Source organism: Protopterus annectens, chromosome 1.part2, assembly GCF_019279795.1.
Source record: "Protopterus annectens isolate FY-2018-M chromosome 1.part2, PAN1.0, whole genome shotgun sequence".
NCBI lineage: Eukaryota > Metazoa > Chordata > Ceratodontiformes > Protopteridae > Protopterus > Protopterus annectens.
The window spans coordinates 692,969,975-692,983,464 of NC_056727.1; the positions used below are offsets into that span (position 1 = coordinate 692,969,975).

At 41.6% G+C, this 13,490-nt stretch overlaps 1 protein-coding gene across 8 annotated transcripts in view; it reads left to right on the forward strand.

Moving 5' to 3' along the window:
• Positions 1-13,490, forward strand: part of BIRC6 (baculoviral IAP repeat containing 6) — a 4,524,268-nt gene that overhangs the window by 3,743,553 nt on the left and 767,225 nt on the right. For all 8 annotated transcript variants that reach the window (XM_044058419.1, XM_044058463.1, XM_044058448.1 and 5 more), the window contains exon 57: positions 4,502-4,631. In XM_044058419.1, coding sequence (XP_043914354.1) covers positions 4,502-4,631 — 130 coding nt within the window. The remainder of the gene's footprint in view (positions 1-4,501; positions 4,632-13,490) is intronic.

Consider the following 13,490-nt stretch of genomic DNA (forward strand, 5'->3'; position numbering starts at 1 on the left):
TCAAAAATGGTTACCTATTATATTCTCAAAAGCTGACAATGTCAAATCTGACATTGTCGACACGAGAATAGCGAAAGTGCAGAACATCAAATGGGTAAGTGGAAATCTCCGTAAGGGGAGATTTCTGTTTACTTCAATGTAGTGCAGTCTCGGAGTTGGTATATTTAAGTAGCAGGGGGTATGGAGGGCTTGCTCCCCTGCCTACACCCCTTAGAGTTTTTTTTTTTTTTTAATTTATTTTTTCTGAGCATTCGAAATTTTAATGGTTCAGTCATTAAAGGTCGACCTTTAGTGATTAGAACCATTAAACTTTCGATGTTCTAATATAGACCCATCGAAATTACTGGGCAAGCAAATGAGTGTTAACTAAGGACATTTTTTTTTTTCTTTTTTGAGCTGGGATACAGGATCTGAATTGCCTATGCATAGTGAGGTCTTGTTAAGTTTAATTCTGGTAGCTGCCAAAAAACAGTTACTAGAAAATGGAAATCAAAGGGTAAACTAACTGTACTTGAAATAGTGAATATTGTAACAGAGATAAAAGAACAGGAAGTGAGATCTGTAGAAAAAGGTAGGAGTAAATTACATAGAAAAAATGGAAACTGTGAATATTTTGGAGGATGAATGAGGTTTAAGAGAAGGCAAGAACTGAACAGTTTATGTAATGTAGAATTGATTATATTTCATATATATTCTGTACAGTATAATGTTTGTAAGTATGAACTTTTAAATATGGTTTAATTACATTTATATTAATGTAGCCTATGTCACAAATGATAATTCAAAAAAAGGTGTTTAAAAAAAATGCCACAGTGATGTGGTGTGTAAAGAAAATAAGGACAAAACAGTGTAAGAAACTTCTCTCTGTTTAAGATATAGCTAGTTAATCACTGTACATTAATCAGATCAGATAATGGTAGTAGAAATAGCTAAATTAAACTCGTCCTAAGTCAAAAAAATAATAAAAAATATATAATTTGAAATATTGTACAGGTGCTTATTTGCACAAAAAATTTGCCAAAGCATGCCAGAGGTTTTTGCTTTATTTCAAAAAGTCATCAGTTGCTACCAGTTGAAGTCTCTTTCATTAGCTCACTGCAGCCTTCCTGGTGTTAACTTAAATGCATGACAGTGGTGGTGGCCTGTTTAGAATTGAAGGGTATCAAGAGTGTTTGCTTACCTGGACAAATGGCTGCTGGTGTCATCCACAGGGGGCAGTCTCGTTCAGTACAGGAAGTTACTGCTTCAGATGTTTCCTTGGTTGGGAATTACTATTTGTCCATTGAACTTTAATATCAGCATCATGCACGGCATTCTGTTTAAAGGGCCGTTGATTAATACTGCAGTGATTAAGATAAAGATCTGCCAGCACTCAACTCTTAACAGTTTGAAGATGAGACCAAATGCAGTATGTTAATTATACTGTTTTGAGTGAACCTATACCTAACCCAATACTCAAAACAGTATACTGAACATCCTGCATTTGGTCTTATCTTCAAACTGTTTAGAGTTGAGTGCTGGCAGATGTTTATCTTCTAGCCTTGTGGCTTACAGCAGCTGCACTCTTCATAGCTCCACATGTCAGCCTGCAGATGAGGATTTTGCATAGACACTCCCAAGTAAAGTGCTTGTTGCATTCCCGTACTCCAGAGAAGTCAGTTAGACTCACCAATGAGTGCTATCATGATATGATTTTTGATCTCATTTGGGCAGTCCCTTAACTTTTCCCACAGCTTCAGCCACAGTCGCATTTGACACACCTGCCCTATGTTGGAGAGGAACAAATGCAGTCAGCAGACTGAGACATGGCCTCAGTAGTAGTCATACTTACCCATCAGTGGTCTGGCAATGAGAGTAACCTTGCTGACCCACTGCAGTGCTTTCTTCATCAGGGAGTGCCGGCAATTCATTTGGATAAAATGTCTGTAGCTCGATATGTCAACAGGAAGGTACACAATTTTTTTAGGGAGGGAGTGGGCTTGAGCAATGTCAACCCTTTAATTCTTGCTTGTGCACATTCTAAGGGTAGCCAGCTGTGTCTCCAACCAAAACACTGGTATTAATTTTTGCTTGTTTGTGCTGTTATAATTATTCTGCATCGTCTTATGTGTGGACAACTAAAGGTTTGTTATAGTGCCTTAGTTACCTTATTATATGTATCTCAGTATTCTGGGTGTTTTATTCACTGTGTGTTGCAGTTGCTACTTGGCACTGGAATCCACTTCGCATTAGCCATTTCCCCCGTGGTGTTCTAGGCTGGAAGAACTGAAGAAAGTGTGGAACCGTGTGGGATGTATAAAGCAGCACATTGCTTGGCCTGGCACCAGACCTGTTTTATTTCTTTGCAGAGAAAATAGCCTTTTCTTCTTAAAATTAATTCAGGAAATTATCAGGTGGTGTGCTATAGCAATAACCCACGCCTGGGTGTGGGTAATGCTGGATTTACCCACGGTTGGCGTGGTTTGGTCCCGAGGGTGAAGCCCGAGGAACCAAACAAAGCCAACCGTGGGTAAATACAGCATTACCCACACCCAGAAGTGGGTTATTGCTATTATACCATGACATTATTTAAGAAAAGAAACTATTACTTTTCTTAAATAATGGCATAGTATAATGCCTGTTTACTGCCCTTCCACAGATGTCTGGCATCCGCAGCAGTTCTGATGTACTGCGCCTGCAGTACATCAGAGTGGGCAAAGCAACGGAGAAAGCAAGATCTCCATTGCTTTTTACTGTTTAAGCTATGTTAAATGGGTTTAACATAGCGAGACAGCTAAAATAAGCAACGGAGATGTCCGTTGCTTATTTTAACTGTCTCGCTATGTTAAACCCATTTAACATAGCAGTAAAAGCAACGGAGATCTTGCTTTCTCCGTTGCTTTTAAAACCTGTCTCCCTATGTTAAATGGGTTTAGCATAGCGAGACAGCTTTAAAATAAGCAACGGAGATCTCCGTTGCTTATTTTAAAGCTGTCTCGCTATGTTAAACCCATTTAACATAGGGAGACAGTGTTTTAAAAGTAGAGTTATACTAATGGAAAAAAGTCCGGGCGACCGGACCTTTTTCTATTAGTATAACTCGATTTACAATGTGCACGCTGGCCAATCAGTGTGCACGTTTTGGGGGGGGGGGGTCATGGTATAATTATGATTAACTGTTGGTGAATTTTCTTTGAAGATCTCCTGTTATGGTTAACTCTCTTACACAGCTGTACTTTCTAAACATGCACTAGACATGTTACTTTTGTCTTGTTTGAGTCATGACTAAGTAGGGTCCATGTAGGATTAGTCTGGTAAACCTGGTTTCTTATGTTAAATAGGCATATAAATGTTTTGCATTGTATCTTTCTTTCTGCTGTTTCTATTAAAACCAAGTAGCATATGCAGTCACCGTTGCTTGCTGTTTTTCAACATTTTGTCCAGGATTGTGTGGTTTTACACAGATGTATCTTTGAAAGTTGTTGGAACTTAAGAGAAATGCATACAAAAAGTAATACAAGTTTAACAGCCTTTCTGTCTTTCTTTCTCTGTTGCACTGCATAAGTGTAAATACAGATAATTTTGGCCTTACGTTGTCACCAGCAAAATAATTTGTATTTAGTTTATATTCTCCTCGTGGGTCTTATCCCATTTTCTCTGCAGGTAAACCATGATTTACTTATTATTTTATTTTATTTTATTTATTTTACATTTGTTTACCAGGAAGATATCTGACTGGGCAGGGCTGCCCGTTTTCAGGGGATGCCCCTGGAGAAAAGCTCCATACAGTGGTAACATACAATAATAAAAAATCAGTAGTAAATAAGTATAAAATACAGTGACAAAATAGACAGTAAGTAGAGGTAGCATATACACTAGTACACACTTCTAATGAACAGAGTAATGCAGACAATGTGAGATTTACAACAACTGCATCACTTGTGCAACATTTTGTAGTTACATGGGTTTATACACATAGCTAAGATTATACATTTCGTAAAAATAGTATCAAGTTTCTTAAATAGTCTATACTTGTGGTAAATATAGTCAAGTCTCTGTGTATTCAGTGATAAATGTATTTGATGGTTGCATCAGAAGGCACACAATGATCCACAGTAAACTGTAAGAGTATGCAGCACTAATAATGCTAATGTGCATTAGCTTGTTTTATTTGTCTGAGTGTCAGACTTGACCATGTGTGATTCATTTTAATAAGACATTACATACTTTGTCTGAATTGCCCAATATATGTGGTTTGGCTGTTCCCCAAGAAATGTATGCTGAAATATATACATCTGAAAGTATTTTAATTGCAGTTTTGTGGAAATATTTGTAATGATGCTTACTACTGCAGATGTGTCATGGAATTGTGTGTGTGTGTGTGTGTGTGTGTTTGTGTTTGAGTGAGAGAGAGAGAGAGAAGTTGCACTCATTTTTCGAAGCTTTGAAACTTGTCTTTTATTGTCTAAAATTTTGAAGTCCAGTATTATTTATTGGTTAACAAATTGTTCTTGTTTTGCAGTTGTACAAGGGCAGAATTAATGCAACCAGTCATGTGATACAGCATCCTATGTATGGTGCAGGACATAAATTTCGCACACTTCATCTTCCAATCTCTACAACATTAGCAGAGGTCCTTGATCGTGTTTCAGGCAAGTTCACACCATCCTTTGTAACTGCTCCTTTGTTTTGCTTTTCTTTTCTGCAATTCTGTGCCCTTTGGTCACTGTGTTTTAAGCATGTGTTTGAGCATTCTCAGTGTTTTAAGTATGTTGACCTTTGCCTAGAGGACATTCCATTGTTACAGACTCTGGTACTTGGGAAGTATGTAACTTTGCTGCTCCTAGAGCAGCAGGGGGACTGGGGAAGGTTGCAGAGATAGTTATTCCAAGGGGAAATTTAACTTGATGGCATTTCCATCTATACAGGGCACTGCTAACTGCTGTTGTGCAGAGGGAAGACTAACACAAACACTGGGCTTGTATCGAATCAGGAAAAAAAGTTTTACAATAGAAAGGCCTGCAGAACCGTCAGGAAACCACACAATAAGCTTTCAGCCAGCAAACCCCAACTCAGATATGTTTGCTACAGCACACTTCTGCCACAAGAGTGCAGCCAGAAAACCCTCTTATTGTACAATTGCTGGTTTTAGAGCTCAAGTGTAGGGAAACCACACAATCTAGATGAGTAAACAGCAGCTATGACATGGAATGTTTATGCAGATGAATACTCCCTATTTGTATGCATATGTTGTGATTTGTCAAGTAGGTAAGAGAGACAGGTTTGTGTCAACACTCAGTGGACAAATGTTGTTCCCACTGGAAAAATGAATGGGGCACTAATAGTGATTTAAAAAAAAATGAAAGACATGCACCTACACTTCTCCCATGGCTCTAAATATATTAACTCCTGAATCTGATGTTATCATTTTCATTCATTCCTTAATGAATGGGCATCGGATCCAACCCAGCTACTTTCCTTGCAGAATCTAGCTTGAATGCTGGAGCTCCTCCCTTACCCATAATGCCTCTTACTAGTGCTTTACCTGAGATTGTTTGCCACTCAGATGGTTTGGGTAGTGTTATAGTTACCATTGTTGGTAACCCTTTTCTTCCTTTTTTTTAAAAAAAAAAAAAAATTTTTTTTCTTTTCTTCATTCGGCCTTCTCCTCCTCTTTACCATGGCAGAGAAGCCAACCAGTTTTAAGAAATGCAGTTCCTGTGGGCACAAGATACCCAGTTCTGATGCCCACAGAGAGTGGGTTTGTTGGCTACTCACCTGGACTCCCCCTGTAAGATTTGTGTAGGGTTTAATACCAGGGCCGTTAGCAATAGGAGAAATAAGCTAGTTCTTAATGGCCTTCTTCCTACTTTAGCTCCTTCTTCCTCTGCTTTGGCATCAGGGGCTCAAATCCCTCAAAAAAACAAAATGATGTTCAGAGTCAAGGGACCATAGGAAACGCTGTCCCTCTCAGTCTCTGAAATCTGCTCCAGTATCAGAGCCGCTGGTTAGACTAGCTAAATGTTTGGATCTGACATCATCAGATCCGACTCCTTCTACTTCTAAGCCACCTCGACCTTGGAACCCTCAGTTCTCACCAGACCTGATCTCTCCATGGCTCCAATCACCACTTTTGCAAAAAACTCCTCTGAGGTTGTCTCGCCCTCCTTCCACCTCTTCATCCATTAGGTCATCCCAGAGTCTCTCTGAAACTAATGTGTATAGGATGATGAGGAAATTTCTCAGGGCTCAGAATCAGATGGGGGTTTTACTGGGTCTGTCTCCCATCGGATCCACGAGCCTTCAACCAGTTTTTCATCCCATCATTTCTCCTCCTCCAATCTGACCAACGATTTCAAAGCCATCTGATCTGAAGATAGCTTCATCTTTGACTCCAACCATATCCCTGACTTGTTCGCAGCTGACCACCCTTGAGCAAGATGTCTTTGAGCTGAAACATCATATCCAGAGGGATGTCTTTGACACAGAGAGTGGCAGAGCCATTGCTTCCCCTCGGGCCCTTGGTATTGGACAGCTAAGGTCCGACTCCTCCCTTGGAGCAGAGATCTGGGCAGGGCTGGCCCTTGATGACACTGGGAGTTTCAGCTTCATTGATGTTTCGCTTGGTTCCTGTGCTTTGGAGGTGGTGATTGTAACCCCATTTTCCCTTCGGATCCAACATCTTCGCCTCATCTATTTATTCCACAGGGACAGCAGAGTTTACTCAAGGTTCTTTTTAGTGCCAAAGAAAACAGGGGACCAAAGTGCAATTCTAGATCTCAGTCATCTGAATCACTTTCCAAAGAATTCCAAGTTCCGAATGATGTATTCTCCCCCTTCTGAGAAAGGATGACTGGATATGCTGCTTAGACCTCCAGGATGCATGCTGTTACATCAAAATGAGTAGACATGCCCTGATGTACTTGTGCTTTTGGCTGGGGGCCTGTCATTACCAGTTCAGAGCCCTGCCGTTTGGTCTCATCATAGCCCCCAGGGCAGTGATGGCGAACCTATGACAGATGTGTCAGAGGTGACACACCATGATATTTTGGGTGATATGCCAGTGTTCACTGTTCACCAACACCTGCATTACCAAAGAAACTGCTTTTGCATGCATTGCTCGTGTAAAGTGCTTTGAATTATTTTGTGCCAGGAGCCAGTTCAACAACACTGCTGCAGAGGTAAGGAAATTATTAAGCTCAAAGACTAAAAGGTTCTCCATCACTGCCCCAGGGTGTCCATCAAGTGTATGGCAGTGGCAGCAGCTATTCTCAGACTGAGCAGATTCCAGCTGTTTCCTTATTTGGACGATTTGTTCCCTACTGCTCCAACCAGGGATATACTAGAGGAAACCAGGGATTACTTACTCCATCTGTGTCAGTACCTGGGGATCACAGTCAGTCTCCCCAAGTCTTATCTTCATTCAGTTGAAGTCGTGGACTTCATAGTTGTTCACCTGGATGCTGTCAGTCAATTGGCTTTGAGAATTTGTGTCAGTCAGATCTTATCACATCCTTCTGCACTGGCAAAACTGGTTCTCCAGGCTTTAGGTTTGATGTCTGCAGCATTTACTCTACTACCCACTGCTAGCCTTCACATGTGAATTCTTCAGTACACTATGGTAGTACAATGGTCAATTCTTTGACAACCACTGAATCATCCTGTAAAGCTTTCTCGGGTTTGCAGGGATTCCCTACTCTGGTGGATGCAGTCCAGTGACCTTTGTCAGGGACATCCCTTTGTCCTTCCTCCCCCAAACACCACGCTGACCACAGATGCCTCCCAATTGGGGTGGGGAGGATTTCTTGGGATGCACTATTCAAGGCATGTGGTCCTCAGAAGAGACCAATCTACATGTAAATGAATGTCTTAGAGATGAATGCGGTCCTTTCAGTGTTGCAGGCCTTTCAGAACTCTCTTCCTCTAGGGACAGTTCCTATCCAGATGGACAATGTCAGTGGTATGGTACATCAACAAATCGGGAGAACTAGGTCCTACCCTCTCGGCCAAGAAGCAGTGAGAGTTTGGCAATGAGCAGTCTCTTCCAACCACTTTCTAGCAGCAATGCACATAATTGGGAGATCCAGTGTTTTGGCAGACAAGCTCAGCAGAACTATTCTGATGTCTCATGAGTGGTCTATCATTCATGTAGTGGTAGGAAGGATCTTCCACAGATGGGGTCAACCTTGCTGCAATCTTTTGGCCTCACCCCTCAACAACAAGAGCAGCATGTTTTTTTGCCCTAATTCCCCCTCAGTGGGAGTCACCGAGAGATGCTTTAGTCTACATTTGGCCCTCTGTTCTCTTATGTGCTTATCCCTCCCCTACCTCTTATCTCCAAATTTCTGCAGAAAGCACTACAATTGAAGAGCAAAGTTATCTTCATTTCCAATTTCTGGCCTCTGCAAGTTTGGTTTCCCTACCTGTAGTCTCACCTTCTATGTCAACCTTAGACACTGGAACCCAGTCCAGATCTGGTATCTCATCCCTCAGGGATGACTCACCCAGACATTCCAGGCCTCAAGTTGATCATGTGTTTCCTCCATTTCCAGTGATGCCTAGGCAGTCCAGGGTTGCTTCTCCAGTTCCTCAAATATTAATATCTTCCCAGAAACATGTAACCAAGAAATTATACAGGAGTAAATGGAAACAATTCTCCATCTGGGCACGACAGAGACAATTAGATGCCTTTACTGCTCCCATTCCTGCTGTATCAGATTTCCTGGCATCTGTTTTTCAAGGAAGTGCTAGTTTTTCCACCATCAAAGCTCAGCTAGCAGACATCTCCAGTTATCACACTGGAGGTTATGGTTCTCCTTTAACTTCATCCAGACTATGTAAAGCATTCCTTAAAGGCACATTTCTGCTTAGACCTCTGATTAAAGAGCCTACTTCTCCTTGGGATCTCACAGTTGTATTACAAAGCTTGGTTTCAGCCCCACTTTGAGCCTGCAGCTAAACCTGAACTCAGATTTCTTTTGTGGAAAGCAATCTTCCTTGTAGCTATTGCTTCCACCAGATGAGTTCTGAACTCCAAGCACTCTCTTCAAAACTGCCTTATTTGATTTTCTGTAAAGATAGTCACTTTATGTAGTAATCCATCCTTTCTGCTAAAGATTGCTTCTGAAACGAACATCAATCTGGTCATAAATTTGTCACTCTTTCCAAAATTTTGCATGTTAAGGAGAATACATGCGTCACCATTTGGATGTACATCGACAGCTTCATTTTTATCTCCACAGAATGAAGGAGTTCTGGAAAACTGACCAACTCTTTGTCTTCCTTGCTCATCACAAATTGGTAAAGCCTCTTTCAAAAGTCACCCTAGCTAAATGGATTTCAGATTGTATTTCTTATGTTTATTCCTTGAAAGGTTTACCTTTGATAAGACGCCCAAAAGCTCACTCTACTAGATCTATGACCACATGTGGCACTTTCAGGGCCAGGACTTCCATTGACGATGTTTGTGCTGCAGCCACTTGGTCCAATGCTCATACTTTTATTGTTCATTAAAAGTTGGATATCATCTCCAGAATCTGGGCTGCCTGTGGTTTTGTAGTACTCTGGAATATCCTTCCATGAGGGCAACCCAAGTTTATCTTAGCTGGAGACTTTGTCCCATTTGTTGAGGATTGAAAGTGACATCATCAGATATAAAAGGTGTGTACTCACTATAACTATACATTTGTGTTGTCCATTTTCATTCTTCCTCAACTCTACACCCGGCAACCTCCCTCATCTTTTTTTTGGGAGTGACCTGATAAAGTTTATGTTTTGGAACCAGTGTTCCTGTTTGAAACCCTATGCTATTCTTTTTTTTTTTGTTATACTCCTTTTGTTTGAGTAGATTATAGTGACAGCAAACTTGATCTGAGGTAAAACTGTAGTAAGGGGCATTATGGGTAAAGGTGGAGCTCAAGAGTCTGATTCAGGGTAAGGAAGAAAAGTGGCCGAGTTGGATCCAAGGTCGGATCTGATACCTATTTGTTGGGAAAGAATTAAATGGACAACACAGATGCATAGTTATGATTACTAAATGTTAAGACTGTTCTTTGCAGATCATGATGGATGGTAACTATTTTGAAACAGACTTCTATTCTTATTCTGTACGTATCTAAATATAAGCACTGCCTTTCATGTTAGCCATTCTTGGCACTCCCTTCAATATTTATATTTAGGTGAATGGGCTAACCACCACAGGCTTCAGTTCTTTTTTGCTGTTCACATTTCCCATGTCTGTTTTATGGACTTCTTCTCATTTGATAAGAAAGTTACCATATGTGTGAAGGAAAAGAGAAGTCATAACTTTTCTTAGTCCATGTAGTGCCCACATTGTCTAAAATAATAGAACCATACCTCTTCTGTGTTGGACCTTCACATGACATCACTAACTGCTACCAGTTTAACAGCGCTACTTTTCTCTGCCATTGGTAACTTGAGGTCTACTTAACCTTTTATTTTTTAGCAAAATTGGAATCAGTAGGAAAGATCATTGTTTAGTTGGTGCAGCCAGTGTGGTATAAGTATACTTGGCAGGCCTAATATAAGGGTTCACAATCCTTGGCGTAACTCTTTTTTTGAAGGCTGTCAGTCCATTAGTGGCCTGGAGAAAGACTGGATTCTGCTTTCGCAGACCCCTCACCCCCCATTCTTTAGAGTAGTCTTAGACTTAACCTATAACAAACACAGCTTTCCTACTACAACCTCAGGGATCATTAGGGGTACTGCTGGAGGGCTTGGCATTGTTTCCTGTGTGACTGGTGTGGAATTTAACTGTTGAACCATGGCTTTTCTTAAAAGGTCTCATCCCACTTAAGCTATGGAGCTGCATGTGGTACATCTGTTTTCTGAGGTAATACTAAATGTAGTCCTTGTTGCAGCACTGATTCCTAAGATCCTGCCATGCAGAAGCCCGGGGCCAGCCTAAACATCAGAGTATTTTGCCATCCTCCAACAGGCAAATGTCTGTTGTGGATTGGCATTTGGGTATCTGGTATAAAGAGGGCATCAGTCTGTGCCATCTTCACTTTTTTTCTGCCGTACAGTCCTGTGCTCCACGAGTTTCTTTGCATCATTAGTCCATCGGTCAGCTTGAACTACCAGAGCATTAAGGAGCCTCAAATAAGTCCCTTGTTGAGGGCATTTTTCTCTACTTTTTGTGAACATTCCTTGTTAATGTTCAAGAAAGTTAACTGCATTTCTTGTGGGAAGTAGATTCCCCACAAAGAGTTTCATTTGTACTGTCTTTTTTGTTTAGGCCCACAGCACAATGTTTCTAGGGCTGCATCCCATCAGCAGCATATGGATTGTAGTCGGACAGGGCCTTCGCACATTATCGTGTCTGCTGGTTCCCAGGCTGTCTTCCCCAAGATGTATTAAGTATAAGCATTCAAAAAGAGGAGGACATCAGGGATACTGAGAATGGTTGTGTCCAGCCCTTGACACAAACCAGGTAAGGCACCTTTGCAGATGTATGGTCAGATGACTGTTAGGCCTGAGTCCTCTGTCATGAACTATTCAGAGGCCACCTCAACTCAGGCCTGCACCTCACAGTCTGGCAGCAGACTGATATCAGATGGGCTCATTGCCACTAATCAGGCCTCGGCTTCTAAAACATGAGTACTGATGACAGAGGGTGATGGTAGATAGGTTCATAGATTAGTACTAGGCTAACTGCCCTTGTGGGCCATTTTAAGCCTAGCCAATTACCCCATGTGAGAGTCAAACCCTGCACCTTGTGTTTGTAAGGCAAACACCTTAACCATTATGCCAACCTCCCACCACTAAGATCCCCTTAGTTATTTTAAGGGAGAATATCCTTGAGAAACCCGTTAGAGGTCACAGCTACCCACCTGTAAATAGAGGCCTTTACTTTCACCTAAGACCTGGGCACCAAAACGTAGTAGGCACTCAGGTTTGCCTTAGCCCTCACTGCCTGAGCCCATTGCCTCATGAGGACCAGACAGCCTATCTTGTAAAAGGATCCTGTGCCAGGAACATCCTGTAGGGAAATAAAAAGGGAAATTCCCTCAGAGAGAGAGATTCTAATTCCTCAGACTGAGAGGATGAGGAAGAATTATCTTATGTGGAACACCTTCCCCCTTAGACTTATGAAGACTCTTAATTCAGATGACACCTTATCCTCAACATTACCTCCTGAGTATCTCTCTTTTGCAGACCCACTTCATAGAATGACAGAATCCTTCAGATGGGAATCTAGGCAGTTCTGTAAGGCTTAAATTCACAACTGAGAGCTTCCGAACATTGTTATCTCTGGACTTTTGGTGATTCCTCCCATTCATATTGTCTTGGATGATGTGTTTGAAGACATCTCATTGTTCCCTGACCCCCCTACCCTCTGCTCCTTGGAACCCTGCCCATTTCTCCTATAAGAAGGCCCCAGCAGTGGTGTCTACAGAATCTGCCAAGGGAGCCATTGAGAGTAAATCCAAGAACCAGTTGCAAAACAATTTAAAAGGCATATTGTTTGACAGATTTGATAAGAAACCTTACACTTCAGCCACCTTGGTAATGAGGGCTCTTAACTGCCAGTTTCACATGCTCAGATACCTTGAGCCACTTCAGGAAATGCATTAAAACCAAGGCAGCAGAGGGATATCCAGGACCTGTGTAATTTTACCCTCTAGGTATCCAGATACTTTCTCAAATGCGGATGTGATGCTTTTAGATGCATCATGCAGGGCAGCTGCCCACATGGTCAGGCACTCTGAGACTTGTCTGGCTGAAGACACAACCTCTCTCAGACCAGGTAAAGGCTGAACTCCTTGATGGCCCGCTTGGACAAGAACTTCCTTTTTTGGACCCACAGCTGAACAAGACAGGGGAGGCAGATGAAATCTGTTGAAGAATTTTGTCTATCTCCCACTCCCAGATACAATAGAAAAGTATAGTTGTGTAAAATCTTACCATAACTGTAGATGTCCTTCCCTTTACCGCTGCAGTATTCAGTACATATGGGATTCCCTGTTGTGGAAGCCTGACATCCGACCAGTCTACCAAAGCCTACTATTGCTTTAAGGTATGCTGAATGTCAGCCAAATGCTTCTCATGTAATGTAGGTCATAAAAGTGATGTTCAGGCATACCATCCTCAAAACTGATTGCTCCAGTAGGAACACCAGTCCAAGGAAAACCAGAGAGAAACTGCACATCCAGGTAAGAAAAAGACTAGGGGGATGGAGGAAGAGAGTGAATACTGCAGCAGTGAAGGCAAAGACATCTACCTTTATTGTAAGATTTTATACAACTCTACTATGTCCTTACATTCACCATTGCAGTAAACATTGTGTATGGGAGACTGCCAAAGCTAAAGAAGAAACTTGGGAGGAGGCAGCAGCAGTAGAGCTCTCTAAGAAGCTATGAAGAATGGCATTAGCAAAACTAGCTCTAGCAGTACCATCCAACTTGTAGTGTTTGCTAAAAGTATGCACAGAAGTCCAGGTAGCTGCTCCAAGAATAGAATTAGTGTGTAAGCCCCTAAAAAGCATCACA